Here is a 17,212-nt window from a genome sequence, read left to right on the forward strand (position 1 = left end):
TTTATATTTTATTTTATATTTTATTTTATATTTTATTTTATATTTTAGGAAAGTGGGCTAGCCAAACAACAGTTTTGTTTTTCCACCATATGGTATAGATGCTATAAGAAGAACAACCCCGTTGTTAGCAGTTGATCCTGCCACCATCCATGTTTGTTGTGCCAGAGATAGATGTGCTGACTGACATGCTGAGCTCCAGTGAAGTGGAAACTTTATATTGTTAGGCTAGGCCTACACCAGAGCCTTTCACCAGGGCAAGAATGCAGGAGTGTTATTCTGTCAGGAGAGGTGGTAGATTTGCAGTTATTTGTCTTAATCATACCCGATACAGGCTGTGGATGAGACCTTACTGGTCAGGCCCGTGGGTGATGACTGTGCTGGAAACAGAAGGAACGGAGTTATCCGAGACTGAGAAATGCTTCCATTTGTATTTGTGCTTCTTTCTTGCTTTAAATGTCTGTTTTTGATGCTGACGTTAGTAAACTGCCACGATGATCTTGAGGCATGTATGTGCCTACATATGTGTATGTATATGTTTAGATTACCTCCTGACCACTTAAGCAAACACTTCCTTTATGATCACTAATTCCTTTGCCTTACTGTTCATTTCCTTAATATCACTGAAGAAGCCAAAATGGCTTCTGGTGCAGTATGCAGTTTTTTGGAAGGATGGTGAAAAAAATACAGGGCTTGAGGAAAGTTTGTGGGTGCTGGAGGCCTCCCACATGCTCTTGCAGGGCACTGTAGCATCGAAGTCATGTTGTGAGCTCCCTGAGTTGCACACAGTAAAGTCCATTGGGCTTTTAATGCATTTTCTGCTTTATTCTCTACATGCTGTAATGACACACTTTATTTTATCCCTCCTCTGGAAATGTCTTTGAATTTGTAAGACAACAGAAACTGCTCATGAAAAAGCTGTAGAGGAAAATACAATCGACTGAAGTGCTGCTCTTGATTTCTCTAGTGCTTCTTTCCTCTCATCACAGTGCCTCTCCTCAGCAACTTCACAGCATTTCTCTGAGCACCTCTTGTGTATGTTCTTCTGTTTTAATCCCCGGTGTTCAGCCTTTCCACCGCTTAACCAATTCCAGTTTGGCGTAAAGTATTCTGAATAAAATGCTCATATGAAGCGCACAATTGTGGAGCTCTGGCAGCCTCTTAAAAGTAGGAGCCAACTTTTCAGGGTCAACATCTTTGTTAAGAGCATATTATAAAAGACTATGAAGTTCTATATTCAGATTCAGCCAGGAAGCTTCAATACTCCTCGTGTAAGTCCAGACTAAACTTTACAGGCACTCGGATACCACCAGCTGATTCTGGGTCACGTACCACCAACTGTACGTTGTTCTGGGGCCCCTATTTAACAAGATAAACTGGCTTCCACTGGATGCCTTTGTAAGGTCTTTAAGTGGGCGTACATATGCATGTATGAGAAGGTAATATTGCATTAAGTTTCAGAGAGTGAATAAGGAGGCAATAGAAGCTTTAACATTTTAACATAAGAGGTTTATAGCATATGTTTCACATACCTTCTGCAGTAAGGAAGGCAAATTCTTTCAAAACACATTTTATTGCTTCCCAGGTTTAACTCCCTTTTGCAGGGACACAAAGGTAAATTCTTCAAACAGAGTCCCTGCTAATTGCTTTGCATCCCAAGCCCCCCACGTTTTATTGATAGCTTTGTTCTTCATGGCAGAACAATAGCATATTGTTACGCCCTCTCCCAACAATGCCAATTTGGTTTAATTAAGGGACTAGTCAGTTTTTCCACTGCTGCAGTAAGGTGGGATTAGATTGGAAAAGGTGCCATTTCTGGAATGAAGAGGCCCTACCCAAGCAGGGAATGATTCAGAAGATCCAGAAAAAGAGCCAAATGCCAGACACCACTTACACTATAATCTGTTTGGAAGCTCTAAGTCACCTCTGATTTTATGAGCTTCTAACTTTTGTCTTAAATCTTGGTCTCCTCCCTTGTTGGACATATTTGAATAATTCAGTGCAAGTTGAATAACTTGCCCATGTCCAGTTTTAATGACTCAGAAGAAATCAGTGTTGCCACAAACACAACACTCTTTGTAAGCCTGTGTCTTCCTGCAGTGTTACAAGGAAACAGACTTGCTTTGAAAAGTTTTTTAAATATAGTAACAATCCTAAAACTGTGAACATTGTACAAAGCATTTTCTGTAATATCAAAACAATTGGATATAAGGTAAACCACTTTGAAGGGAGACATTATTCTTACTGAAATATAGTGAGAAATGCAATATGGAAGACGGAGAATACATTTTACCACAATACAAATGAAACTAAAAGCCATCCTCTCCCTTTTCTTAATATGGGCAACTTTTTTTTGGTTTACTGTTCACCAGAAGCAAGTTGAAACAGAGGGGTTGAAATAATGTGTGTTTTTCATGAGGAAATATGACTGTCATCAGATTGTTTTTCTGACTTGCAGTAGTATTCCCTTGTGCTGCCTGAATTATCATGTAGTCAAGTCCTTGGCACAGAAGTAATGCGTGAAGGAGTAGGTGGAAGTGGTGACAGAGAAGCCTCCTGGATTGCCCACCCTGAGTTTTGAATGATTTTGGAAGTTAATCTGCATTGAAGTGTCTGCACCTGGTCCCTGCTAGAAGATACATGGCGACAAGACTGCTGTGTTCAGTATAATTTAATATATGTATTTGATTTGTTTGCTCTTTATTCATTAGGCTACTACTCTATAATCACTGAGTTACTAGCAGTCTCAGGCTTTCCATGGTTTGATCTCATGCATTTGGGAATTTGGGGGTTGTTTTCAACTGCTTTCAACCAACATCTCTTCCAAGGACTTTGGAAACCTTCCATAACACTTACTTTTATTACTGCTACCACTATCCTGGCATTGCACCAGGTTGTGGAGAAAGAGTTAGGGAAGAATAGGAAAAAATAAGATAACAGCAGAAGACAAATCTGTAGAATGGCCTCTAACTTAGCAAACAGTTTCTGGAAAGTGCAGTTAGCTCTGGGCTCATGTCTTTGGTACTCCACAGCCTGAGTTGAGGTAGGATAGCGAATGTGTGAACATAATGAAAGTAGAGTACTTCTGTGCACGTGTGCTGCGTGTACCTAAAAGGATGTTCCTTCTGTAACTTTCTCAGGTTTAAAAGTTTGAGAGAATCTTCAGAAAGAGAGATTTTATTCAAGTAGAAATGAATTGATGATACCCAGTCTCCTTCCCCCTTTTCCAGAAAAGGAAAGAATAATGTCTGAGATGTAATCCTTTATCTGAAGGAAAAGGTAAACAGGATCTTCCCTGCTGCTCTTAATCCCCTCTACAACAGAGAAGCCTATAATTTTTGTTGAACATCAGTGTCTCACAATTCAGAAGATACATTTTCTGGCTAGATGGACAAGAAAAGAATGATATTACATTATTATATTTAAAGTTGCAGAGAACCCTGGATTTTTGATCAGATCCCCTCTTAATTTTGTGGTGAATCTCACCTTTATTGTTAACAGCACCCTCTGCTACAAGGCATAGTAATGTATTTTCTGCCAACAATTTGTTATCACTGGAAATAGAGACAGACCTCTGGGTGCACAAGCTGTTATGCTGTAGCTTGGATCATGATCCAGCCATCCTGCCTTGGTGCTAATAGATCTGGAGCCTCTTCCCCTCGCTTTAAGGCAGGACCTGCTCTCTTACTGACATAAGAAATGCCTGTGGCAGCATAGATTTTGTCCCTTCAAAGAGAACTTGGGATGGACATTCCCTAGAAGAGCTAAAGAAGACTTGCAAGTCTCATTTTGCATCTTAAACTTCCAGAAGCTTCTGTCTAAACATCAGAAAGCACTTCTTTCATGTGCAGGTGACAGAGCACTGCCACAGGCTACCCAGAGAGGTTGTGGAGTCTTCTCTTTGGACGTCTTCAAAAGCCACCTAGACACGGTCATGGGCAATGTGCTCCAGGTGGCCCTGCCTAAGCCAGGGGCGTTGGACCTGATGGCCTCCAGAGGTCCCTTCCCACCTCAAGCAGTCCGCGATTCTGTTAAAGATGGGCATTCGTGCTTTCTGCTGCTGGTTGTGGTTTGGGTCATTGTGCAAGCATGTCTTACTTTGCCTTCCAGAGAGCCAGGAAGAAGTTTGATGCTCTTGCAACTTTCTGTTTTTGCACTCATGCTTTGGGAGTACGCCCAGACCAGGGTTTATGAATCATCTATTGCAACAGCATAGCTATGCTGAAACCAAAGCATCAGTTAAGCCTAAATCAGACCCTTGATATAAAGTACATTGGTCCTACAAAATGATGGCCCCATCTCTGTTTTACTGCAGATGTAAGAAAGGGAATGGCAAGGAGAGAGCTGCATGCAAGAGAGGATTGAGGGTACCATGGGACCCAGGGAATTGCTTGAAAAAAAGAAAAAAGTACTATACTTACTTTTCCTCCAGTCTGTTCCTGCTTCTCAGATGCCACTGTTTCACCCTTTAATGCTCAGTACGAAACATCCATAATTCATGTTTTCCCCCTTTTAGTTCCATTACAGTTTCCTTTCTCTCCATAACAAATACTCCAGCCACTCAAACAATCTAACAGGACCCACGAATGCAAACATCGGGGGAGCAGCATTTGTCCAGCAGGCAGTAGGCTGGCAATTTGCCTGATGGATTTCAACTTCTCCGCTCCTTCCATTTACTCCTGGTTGTGTTCCCAGCTGCATAGCCTTGATGTGCTTTTTGATTTTAAACCTTTGTGCAAGCAAATCAATGGTGACCAGACATCGAAGAACAGCTGCTTTCATCCAAAATAAAAAACTGAGAGAGAGTATCCCTGAATGGATGGATGTGTGTGTGTGTACATATATATAGGGGTGCGTGTACATGTGTATATCTATAAAAGAAAATGTGGCTTGCAGGTTTTATCCTAATTTCTCCTTACTGTAAAAAGTACTTTTTCTTGAGACTCTTCCAAGTTGTTTGTTGTGCCATTACCTGGTGGCTAGTCTCCAAGCAATATGGCATGGTACTCCCATCTAGGGCTGTTGGTGTATTTCACAAGCTCTCTGGTGGCTTCCAGCAGCCATTAGACATGGCAGCAGGCACAAATTTTCCCTCCATTTAAGGAGTGATTGAGACGACACAGATGATTTTAGTGGAAAAGGAGAAACTGATTTTATTTCCGTCAGACTTCATATGGGTAGATAGAGGAAGTTTATGAGGATCAAAGTCATTAAGCATGCTTTTTTTCTTTCTTCTGCCTGCTTTTATTGGTACCGTTGATTTTTTGTTTGTGTGTCACTTTTTGGCTGTTATCTTGCCCCACCGTTACCAAAGAAGCTTACAGTTGTTGCCTCTGCTTCTGTCTGTATTTAAAACTGTTAAAACCCAGTTCATCTCAGTCCTTAGCATTGCACTGTCAGCAGCTGGCTGTAGTGGGGTTGTGCTTCCCTCTCATGACCGTTGCAGTAAACTCGTAATTGCAACAGCCCCTTCCACAGCCCATAACCACCCTCCTCGTTATTCATCCTGTCATCTGGTGAGCACCAAAGGAAGTGCTGGGGCTGCAGGCTGGCCTGGATGGAGATGAGTTGGAGTGTGCTGTTTTGGCAGGGACCTGTGGACTCAAGGCAAGCCCTGGGACCACAGCTGCGAGTGGGTGGCTGATGGGGAGTGCTTCAGTAGTCAGCTCCCTCCAGGTACCAAGGGCTGTTAGCACAGTTGAGCTGTATTTTTTCACCCTATTTTTTATTTTTTGACTCTCATGTGCATCTCTTACCGCTGAACTGATTTATGAGTAAGGTCAGTTTGTGTACATAGGCAAAAGCAATTCTAGCATACAGATTTGATGATGTGGAGGGTGAGGGGTCTTGGACTATTCATTTGCATCAACCCCAATGTAAGTCTGTCATCAAGCATTTCATTATAAGCATTTATTCTGAGTGCTTAAAAAAGATTGATTCTGGGATATGTAAATCATCCATAAAACTTCTCCATGGACAACGGCTGTGGGATCTAATCTTAAGAACAAACAGGAACATTTTATGGGAGGGAGGAGGGAATGATTTAATAATGCTTAAAATAATTGTTTGTGCTCAAGTGGTTTTTGCATAGGCTATTTATAATGATGTCTGTGATTCTAGATGAAGTGGGATTAGGTACAGCTGTATGCTGAAGAAGGAGCCAGAGAACTAAGAGAAGTCATATAGCATTTCTTGATGATGGTAGCTTTATTCAGGCTTATGGTCTGATACAGAGCATGAGGTTTTTGGAAAACCTCAGGCCCCAGGCAAAGATTTATAAGCTTGCAAAGCACACTGAGATCAGTTCTCAGTTCATGTTACTGCCAGATGAGAAACCCAGCTCGATGAGCAGGCTGGTGCTGAAAGCAGAAATTACTGCAGAGGATCATTACTCGCCCTGAGCTCTGTGCTCTAATGGATCCACAAGCAGGAGGGAGGCAATCAGTGCTGGCTGGCCAGGGAGCTCTGCTGCTCCAAGCTGATTATGGAGGCTGGCTGCTGAAACAGAAAAGCAAAGCAGTAACAGATCTGGCTGTGCTGGCACACCTGGAGACGCACCGTGCATTGAATGCAGAATAATGTGGCATGGGGAGCTCAGGTGCAGGCGCCGGCAGTGCCACTCTCCTGGTGGTGACTTGCTGCTAGGTGACTTGCTTGGACCTAGTTGTTTCTGCAGGATGCTGTGATGTGTTAAACACTTCAAGGACTCTGCGATCACCAACTTGCTCTTCCTCACTCCCTCCTCTTTCCCTTTTTCCTGAAATCACCAGGCTCTGCACTGAATGGGGACCTCACCTTCAGAGTGTGGTCAGGTCAGCAGGTGCAGGTCACTGTGCTCATGCCAAGAGCAAGTGGGACTTAGGGGCAGTGGGAGGTTAAGAGCTCAAACTGGGAGGTGAAGGGCTGTGAAAGTATGTGATGATGGCTCATGGTGAACAGGAATGCCCCAACCAGCAAAGAACCTGTCAGCAAGTTTGCAGTAGTACTAAGGGTTGCTAAGAAGGCTTTAATTATTCCTGCAGTGGGGTACATGAGATTAGAGAGAGGAACCCAATGCTACTTGTTTGGAAGTTGAACACTTTTAGGGAAGGATTGCAACTCTACCCTGAGGAGTAGAAATACTCTGTAGCTATAGGCATTCGCTCACCACCATGACTAATCTTCTGGAAACCTGAAGGAATTCCCTTAGGAGAAAATGCTGTGTGTCACCCACGGCCAAATGTAAAAAAGAAGTCACGTGTTTCCTCGACAGCACATTTGCATATGTGCCTTGACAACACGTTTGCATATTTTTACTGCTGTAGGAGAGTTCTTCATCCTGATCGCTGCATGCTTTCAAGTATCTTGAGTGTGCCGGGGTGCAACTATGTTAATTTCAGTTGCTTTTTAAAATAGATTGTGGAAAGTAATTGAGTCAGTAAGTACTTTTAATACAAATTCGGATACAACCAGGGACTTTTTTGTCATGTCGGTATGGTTACTTGCAGTACAGCTTTGTTAACGGTGTACTTGAAAGCTGGTGGGTTAGAGCAGGTAACCAAAAGGTTTCTTCAGGAAATACATTTTTCTACAACTTCATTTATGAGTTAGTGTTCACATACTGCAGGTGAAGGTGAAAGAAATGACAACACGGTATGTAAACAGAGCACATAAACGTAGCGTTGTAGAGACAGCTCTGGCTTCAGCGTCATCCTTCAGTACCTGTCTTCGCATTTCTGCGTTATCAGAGTTGTCCCCCAGATGCTAAGTAGCCATTTTCCCTTCTACTCTGAAATCCTCAGCAAACACATAAACCACAGTGTATGTGGGTGTATGCTGCTTTCACTACTTGTAGGATAAAAATAATAGCCAAAATAAGCAGCCGTTTTGTTTTGTTTTCCTCAAAGCGTGAAACCAACCCCCAGAGCAGCAACTTTAAAAGAAGCTGCATTTCTAAGCCAACATTGCATGAAGTAGCACATACAAACATTGCTTGGAGTCGCTGGAAGAGAAAGCAGTAAATAACTGGCTATTGAGAACAATTTTCCAGGCAATGAACTGTAACCCAGGGGCAGAGGCAGCATTGGTGCTGGTGCTTCGAGGAAACAAGTGTCTTGTAGCTGGCTGTATGAAGGTGACACCTGAGTGGAAAACAGCGAGGACCCTTAGGAAAATATGGGGAAAACATTGATCTCTGCAAGTTTAGAACAGTAGAGGAAAGTCTTTTTCTCAGCAGGAGTCAAGCACACAGGCCACGAAAACCATTCTTGTAAATCATGTAACAGTGTTTAATTCAGATTTGGTTCTGGCCCTGTATATCCAGTATCTCTGCAGGATGTAAACATTTTGTGGGGTCTCTTCACCTCTGAGCAGGAGGACAGCATCCCTGTAAATATAATGAGGTAAAGTGAAAAGGATTCATGCTCCCTTCTTTATTACTTGTTTTTCTGTAACTCAGTATACTTTGTTTTAAATAAAAGCATGCCATCAGAAGGAATTCTTGTGGGGTTTTATTACTGTAAATGGCAATGAGGATAGGTGTGTACAATAAGATGATGATCTCAAATGAAAACAATGCTTGCATTTTGGCAGTCGGCTTCATTTTTCTTCTGCAGCTATTGTCAGACAATTAATGTTGGTTAAATAAATTGTTAAATTGGTAGAAGCATCATCAACCTCAATGGATATTTTCTACCTTTTGATGATGACGTGTTCAAAGTCCCATGCAACTGCTGGCTTCAAAAGGAAAACACAAAAGTAATTTGCATAATTAAAAAGACATTGTTGTACAGCTTGTGAAAGGGAATAGCAAAAAGTTAGCTTTCACTATGCACATAGGGGCTTGAAGCAGTCTTTGCAGCAGACTTTGCCTTGTGTCGGGTTTTTGTTCTCCCTGAGCCCCTTCCCGTCCTGCTGGCATGTGTGTGTGCAGCGTAGGGTGTTCTCCACGCCATGACAGATCGTGTGTCCCTTGCTACTGTGGCAGTTGTACTTCAGTGGAGTACCTTTTCTTCCGGATTGTCCCTTTGTTTTCTGAACTATCTCTTAACGCTCTTTGTCTTAGCAATAGGCTCTACAGACTGGGAATGCACAGCCTGGGACTATTCATAATTCATTGGATGTAGGTTTTTTAATTTTTTAAAAAATTAATGATTTTTTTAATTCATTGGATGTAGGTGTTTTATGATGCTTTTGAAGACATCTGAAAACTGGAAGTACATTAAAGTGAAAGCACATGCGTGTTTAGGGTTTTAGGCTGTGAATACTTGTAATGGAAAGCATTATAATACAGTAGAAGGACATGACCAAAGCTATGTTTTGTTGACTGCTGTTACAGGATGGTACATAATTAATGTACCAGAACATTGGTGGATGTTCGAGAATTATGCAACATTGCTCTGAGGTTTGGAATGGTTTGATAAAACTTCTTGTAGTACATGGCAAAGTAAATCCTTTGACAGACTGCTACATCAGCTACGCACACAGTATTGAATAGGAGCTTTTTACTGTCCTGTTCTGAGTCTGTCTAGAGTCATGAGAGTAATTTAAACAATATTTGTATGCATCATTTGACTGTTCCACTGCAACACAAATGTTTGTGTATCTCTGAGTAAAGGAAGTTATCCTCGGGACTACAAGTATAATATGCTAAGCGACGGGTTTTAAGACTGGGTAATGGAAGTCATGCATCTGTTGGTCTCTGTTGGTGAAAAAAATGTTGTTCTGTAATGGAAAAGACTGAAGTGGTGAATTCCACATGGAATGGATTTAAAAGTCTACAGTGACTGAAAAAAGAATAGGGAATGTCCAATAGGCCCTCCTCCTGATGTGCTCTTATGTTTTAGTTAAATGTAATTGGTAGTAGCCTGAACATCTCTGGAGTTTTATCTGCTTTCAGGCTCCTACCCATCCTGGGAGCCTTCCAGCTTGGTGGGGATGCAATAAAATCTCTTCCTGAAATTTCTTAGCCTGGAAAGGATCGGGCTTTTGCAGTAACTGGGGACATGTACAAGAAGACATGTCTTCTTCAACGGAAGTTGAAGAAGAGTGGGTAATTTATGATTATTCATTAAACCAATCATGAAAGTGTAGAAGTGGAACAAGGTTCTTTTACATACCTTGATTTAGAAGTGATTTTACCTGAGTTACCTGTGTTACAGGGCAAAATCCTGCTTGGGTAACTCTGAGTCTTGTTGAAGTGAATGCAATTCAGTGAGCAGTTTAGCCTATAGAGAAACGATTCAGTAGATGAAGAAATTTGGGTTTGCTTAGCAAGTGGCTTTACAAGGACAATGATTATTGATTACTGTCTATTCACCCTACTTTCAGTTACGCATGTTTCCCTCCTATTTCCCTCAAATTTCTTTAGCTGGGATGCCCTAGGTACAGTACCTCATACATAATACAGTAAATTCCCTGTAATGACTATTGTGAGACTCATGGAAACCTGTTGATACTGAAGAACAGAGCTGACTGAAAATGATAGAAATGTTTAGATTCTTTCCCTGTGCTCATCGTTCAGAAGATACTTCAGTATTAATTTGGGTTATTAAAAATGTAATGATTAATGCAGGCTCTCTGTAAAGTGAATTCAGATATGCTTGTAAAGCAGAAAGCAGAAAATCTCTATACTTTATAAACTTCTTTAAGGTGGGAAAAGAAGAAGAAAACTTCAGTTCTGTTCTTAACTTGTGTTTCTGTAATGCTTGCAATGGTGTGATTCATTCTTTTTTTCTCTTGCGTTTTTTTTTTTTTTTCTTGCAGTATCAAGCTTTTGGCTGTGCAGGAGCTGGTCGATAGAGAAGCACTGGAAAAGGTATTTAAAAATATATGTAATACAACAGTAATAATTCACTGGAGCTCATAAAGACCTCTGTGTTAGCAGGGCTTCTTAACTCCGTGGAATTTCATGTGGTCCCTCTTACTAGCTGCATAGGACATGAAGTCAGGGGGGCAACATTTTGTTGAAGTTGACTGCATGCTTTTGGTGTTTTCTGATTTTAAAATGGACTTGGAATAAGCAATGCCTCTAGTCTGCCCATATCAGCTTTCCTGAAATTGATCCTTGCTAACAGCTTGGAGAGGTAGATGATTTGAACTGACAAGAATAAATGTCTGAAGAAGGAAGAGCGTCTCAGGAGCCCCGTTTGAACAAGGAGAATGGAAGAAGGTTCATTGGAAGAAATGTGGTTTAACTTAGTGATAAAGGAACAGAGCAGCTGGCTGCTTAATGTGCTCAATGTCAGCCCTAATGACACCAGCTGAGTGCATGATGTGTCAGTCTGAGCTCTCCTCATGTCTGCACCAGGGAGCTGCTTTATGCTTGGGTATTTGGGGAGGTGAGGGACCTACTATCCATCAACCCTTTTGGGGATAACAGGGTTTGCAAACAGCTAGTGCTCAGCACAGTGAGGAGGAGCCATGCTGAGTTTTTCATTGGCTTTGGGCAACTTTGATTTTCATAGAAGGAGCTGGATTTTGTTAAAAGGTAGCGACAGAAGTCTTAGGAAGCTGATACTGTGACTTTTTACATGTGAAGAAAACAAGGTTTGTAAACACTCCTTTTGCAAAGTAGGTTAATTATAGTTTTTTGCAGTAGTCAGCTTTTCTGATATCTCATACCCTATAAATTTCTCACCTTTTTGTCAGGCATAAACCTCCCTTTGGCCCAAGGCCTAAAACAAGGCTTGGCCAGAGAGTGACGTCAGCCTGGTGGGAACTGCTGTTTTTGCCATTGTTTGTAGTTTTGCAGGAAGCTCTTCAGAAAAGCTCTGCATCAGAAAAATGATCTTTCTAATTTGAGCTCTCTGAATATTTGATATCTACTTTCATACAATGCCAAGCTTAAAGAAATTGAAAAGCCTGTTTAGCCCTCTGGAAAACAACAGTATGGAATTATGTAAGTTTGAAGAAATTGGCTGTCTTTATTTGTTAAATAAAGGAGGAAAAAAAGTAGGCTAAAAAAAAAAAATCTTGTCCTGCCTGCTTGCAAAATCAGACTTGAAAATACATGTTGAATTTTGTATTCATAAGTCATTAATCTGTATTGTATTGCAGGAATACAGAATATTATTAAATAATATTTAATATACAAGATTTATCTTCTGTATTTTCAAGGGAAAAATTATTTAAGCTATGGACATAGTAATCTAAATGTGTTTTTCCTGTACAACACTTTCTAGACTATCATATTTCCTTGACTACAGTTATATATAATGGTTTCAAACTTTTGTAACCTGTTTATTTCTAAAATTCAGTACTCAGTTTTGAAAGTGCTGTTACATATTTTTGATACTCACATGAAAACTCAAAATGAGTAAAAACACTTAAAACAACAGTGTCCCCTGAAAAGACTTAGGGGCTCACATGAGTGTACTGCGGAGTGGCTCCATTAAATCAAATCACAGTGAAATGCATGTCTAGCAAGTGTCCTCAGGGTCTTGAGACAGCATAAGAAAATGACCTGGCACTGCAGAACACGATTTGCTGTTATCTGTTTGCAATGTTATTATGGGCTGGGAGGGGAGGCACCTGAAGCAAAGGGCTGTTGAAGCTCCTGCAGCTTGCAAGCAGTCTGGGAGCTGCTACTGAAATGCTGGGGTCTTAAGAAGATACCCTCCCCCCCCCCTCCCCCCTTCCAGGGTATGTCACAGGAGGCTTTGTGCTCTCTCAGTGGGGTGCTGCAGTCAAGTTCAAAAGTGGTGTATCTGTTACTTATGGAAAAAAAAAAATCAATTCTTTTATACATAGTCTTATATAGTTCATTATCTTCATATGTTTTTCCCACCTTGGCCACTGAAAATTATCCCACCGTGAGAAGCTTTGTGTTTTGCAAACACTGTTTGTTTAATTGTCAAAGTCCTGATGTATGTCAGGGCAAATTTGGCCAAGTGGTCCCTTAAGCCAAACATCAACCATGATTTGTTGCATTTACCTCTAGAGTTGACAAGACAGAAGAGGTGATTGGCAGTGTTTAATTATGGATCCTGGCTCTGGACAAAGTTGTCTGAGCCTTGGTACTGCTCATCAGGTGTTTGTTTCTCTGGGGTGCTGCTGTCACCTGTATGCACCCCAGCATCCCATACAAACAGGAAAATAATCAATGGACTCAATGAAATGGGACCAGGTCACACAACAAGAACATGAGTCATCTTTACTTGGAAAATATTCTGGGTCAAAGAAAGGCTTGTTTGTGTTTATTTTGGCTGTATTCTGTCAGACCATTCCAGCAGGTACCTTGCATGGCATGGGTGAGGATGTTTGCTTCCTAACTCAGCTCACCCTGGCTGTCACGGGACAATGTTGCTGACGTGCTGGCATTCCTCTCCTTCAGAAGTGCCGCTGCTGTCAGGGGCAGCCACAAACGCAGGTGGTGAGATGCAAAGTGATGGCTCACCTCTCTGACAGCCTCATTCCCAGTAGGGTTCAAGGCCACCCAGGCTTCAGAGAAAAATGTTTTGAGTACACAGATGTGCTGGCACTTGTAGAAGCATGTAGAAGTTTCCGTAAGAAGCATCATTTTCTCTTCTAGGAGCACAGCTCTGGGGGAGACCTCCAGGGTCACTATTGCCCCAGGGTGTTTTTGAATACTTTACCCAGTCTAATTTTGTGAAGTCCTTAATTGCAGATGAAGAACTCTGAAATTGCAGATGAAGAGTACTTGGCAAGTGTTAATTGCATTTATTTGGCAAAAGGAGAAAAAATAATTTTCCCGAGAAACATGCTGTTTTTATAGTTTAAAAATAAATCTGTTTAGGTAATTAGCAAGTTGATTTGCTTAGCCAGGTGACATTTCACATCGGTTTCTGTTTTAGTGTTTAAATCCGTCATGCCTTTCCCTATGCAACAAGTATGCCAAAACAATGCTGTCACTGGTGCTTGATGCCAGCAGAATGTGTAGGGAGAGTTGTCCTCAGAATACTTCTGTCTTTGTTTTGATGCAGACGTGGTATGTTCTCTTCACAATAAGAGCAAACGTGCCACTGACAAAAATCTGGGGCCACATTCTCAGCTGCAGTAAATTAGTTCACTTTTGCTAATTTTCAGCAGAGATACTTCAGTTTGTGTTAGTTGTTCCTCCAACCTGTATGTTTAAAAGGAAATGGTGAAGGTGTTCTCTCTCTGCACTTGAGGTGGAGTGCTCTGTACTTCTGCATATTTTGTGTGTCCACTGCAGGGGACGTTCACTTCATTCTTTAGTTTGTGATAGACCATCCCAGCACACCATGTATATATATGGTCTGCACAGGAGACTTGAAGGTGAACAGAAACCTCCACAGTATTTATTTCAGTAAAAGCAAAACTTAAGGCAGATGCAGAGTTGGAGACACAACTTAAACTAATAAGGATGCTTCCATTAACTGCAGTCAGCCTTGGATCTGTACTGCCAAGTCCAGGTAGATGACGTTGGTCGGTCTTCCCTTGTTGACTGATGCAGTCACTCCATCACAGAAGGCCACCAGCTTGGTCAGGCACGATTTGCCCATAGTGAAGCTGTGCTGGCTGTCTTGGATCACCTCCTTGTCATGCATGTGCCTTGACGTTGCTTCCAGGAGAACCTGCTCCATGATCTTCCCAGGCACAGAGATGAGGCTCACTGGTCTGTAGTTCCCCAGGTCTTCCTTTCTACCCTTTTTAGAACTATGAGTGATGTTTCCCTTTTTCTAGTCATTGGGGACTTCACCTGACTGCCATGATTTTTCAAATATTATAGAGAGTGGCTTGGCAACTACATCAGCCAGTTCCCTTAGGACCCTGAGATGTATGGCATCAGCCTCCAAAGACTTGTAGCCGTTCAGTTTCATCAGGTGGTCTCGAACCTGCTCTTCACTTACAGTGGGTGTTACATTGCAACCCAGCCCCCATCTACAGGTTCAGGGAAGTGAGAGATGTGGGAAGTCTGACTAGCAGTGAAGACCGAGGCAAAGAACTGTTGAGTACCTCAACCTTCTCCATGTCTGTCATTACCAGTTCTGCCTTCTCATCCATCAGGGGGGACACACTCTCATTGGTCTTTATTTTCTGAGCAATGTACCTACAGAATCCCTTCTTGTTATTCTTTGCACCCCTTGTCAAGCTCAGTTCCATCCAGGCTGCCTCCAGTCTCAGCCTCGTTAATGAATTGGTCTGTGTTGGGGAGCACCAGGCCCAGTAACGCTTCTCCTCTGGTTGGTTTGCCACAAACCTGGGCCATGAAGTTACCCTCGGTGCACTGCAGGAGTCTCCTGGGTTGCTTGTGGTCTGCTGTGCTGTTCTCCCAGCAGATGTCCAGGGGTCAAGGTTCCCATCAGGATGAGAACCTGTGAGCACAATGCTTCTTGTAGCTGAATCAGAAAGGCCTCAGCAACAGGCTTCCCTCAGCCAGGCAGCCTCTAGCAGACCCCGTTCTCTGGTGGTCTGGCCTTAACTTTTACCCACAAGATCTCTTCCTGTCCATGGCTGTTTCTCAGAGGCAGCTCTTTGCAATCTGTGTCTTAACACAGAGGGCAACACCCCTGCCCTTCCTTCCTTGCCTGTCTCTTCTGTAAAGCTTGTAGCCCTTGATTCAAGCGTTCCAGTAGCGTGATTTGTCCCACCACATTTCCATGATAGCAATTAGATCATAATTTTCTAATTGTACTGTGACTTCCAACTCCTTCTGTTTGTTTTCCTGCATGCATTGGTGTATAAGTGCTGTGTGCACTTCAGCTGGGCTATCGGTCGCATCACCAAAAAGCCTTTGAGTGGTGAACACAGTGAGTAATGTTGTCCACTTTTACAGGATAAGACCCAAGAGATCAGGGCAAAAAGGAGAATTTGTTTCTTTCCAGTTGCATCACTCTAACAGTGGCATTTCAGCTACTGTGAAAAATGAGTTTATAAAACACTACAGCATTCCCTGATGTAGTGTTTGCCTTTCTACACAGCACATGGAGAATTTTAACTAGAAATTTGCTTTTGTTTTCTTGATCCAGTGTACTGTTTCCTCCAGATATTATCTGAACATAAAAAGTATGACATCAATTGAGGTTCCAGAATTTCCAGTATGAAATGCATCTGCTGGAGGTTTTTATTTCTTTTGTCTGCTTTTGAGTAGATTGAGCCAGATCAGTGTTTAATCGTGATTAAACCCATTGTAATCTCTGTTCTTTATAAAATCCCTCTCAGAGCAGGGTAGGTTGTTTATTTGTGAAAGGTTATCCCTAGGAGCTTTGTGGTGTTTGGAAGAGAGGTCCTGTTTTCCATTTGCATGGGTAAGCGTAGGCACATGGCTTCTTGCTTGCATGGATATAAATATGCTTGTGTGCACACTTGTTAGGGCAGTTGGAATGGCACTATAATGTGCCTTGACATGGAGCAGCGCGTCACCCAAGGACATTTATCTGGCCCATCACTGTGGTAAACACACTGAGTGGCTGGTCGTGCAGTAAATGCTGCCCTTGCAGGCAAACATTACACCTTAGGTTCTGGCCTGCGCAAGCCTGGGAGCTGCCACTAAAGTCTCCTATAGGAGACTTGCCACTGACTCACTCAGGACCTTTGTTCAGTCTCTTCCAGCCCTTTTGCTGCCTCATTTTTCTGTTCCCTATTCCTAGAGAGGAGAGGTGGAACCAAGCCTCCCTGTGTACCCTTTGCCTAATTCAACTTCATGATTCATCAGCTGGGGTTGGTACTCCTGCCCTGTTCCGTTGGAGCCACCAAGGAGGCAGTGATTGACTGCTCCCAGTAAAAGGAGATTATTCCAACAGAGGGCCAAATTGTCTGGCTGATTTTATTTTTTTCTCACATTCTCTATTACTTACTCTCTTTTCTCCAACATCCTTCCTATGTTTCCCTCTATCTCTGTCTTTCCTTTCTCTTGCTTCTTTATCTGAGTGCAGGTAATACTGAAGGGCACAGTCTTTTACTTACGCCTCATCCCCTGGGTCCAGAAATCTCAGGGTAAAAGGAAGTAACCTATTATTGTACCAATGCCATTGAACCATTTTCATCTGGTTAGAGCCAGAAGCCATGAGTTTTGTCAGAATGATTCTTGGGGAGGGCGTAAGCCTAACCAAGACTTCCTATGGGTATAAATGAAATGTGTTCTGCAGTATAGGAAGCACAGGCTCAAACCTACTTATATCGCTGGCTTATTTGATCTTGGTTGGATTTTTTTCTCTGGTTGCATTTCCCATCTTTTTTTCTCATGAAACAATGTTGTACACATCACGGGGAGCCATGGAGAGCACATGTTGCTATTAAAATGTCATTTAGG

The 17,212-nt window shown here is 42.2% G+C and overlaps 1 protein-coding gene across 2 annotated transcripts in view; it reads left to right on the plus strand.

Moving 5' to 3' along the window:
- The window catches only part of EEPD1 (endonuclease/exonuclease/phosphatase family domain containing 1), a 69,660-nt gene that overhangs the window by 25,309 nt on the left and 27,139 nt on the right, over positions 1-17,212 (plus strand). For both annotated transcript variants that reach the window (XM_035318091.1, XM_035318093.1), the window contains one exon: positions 10,741-10,792. In XM_035318091.1, coding sequence (XP_035173982.1) covers positions 10,741-10,792 — 52 coding nt within the window. The remainder of the gene's footprint in view (positions 1-10,740; positions 10,793-17,212) is intronic.

This window comes from Oxyura jamaicensis, chromosome 2, assembly GCF_011077185.1.
Source record: "Oxyura jamaicensis isolate SHBP4307 breed ruddy duck chromosome 2, BPBGC_Ojam_1.0, whole genome shotgun sequence".
Lineage (NCBI taxonomy): Eukaryota > Metazoa > Chordata > Aves > Anseriformes > Anatidae > Oxyura > Oxyura jamaicensis.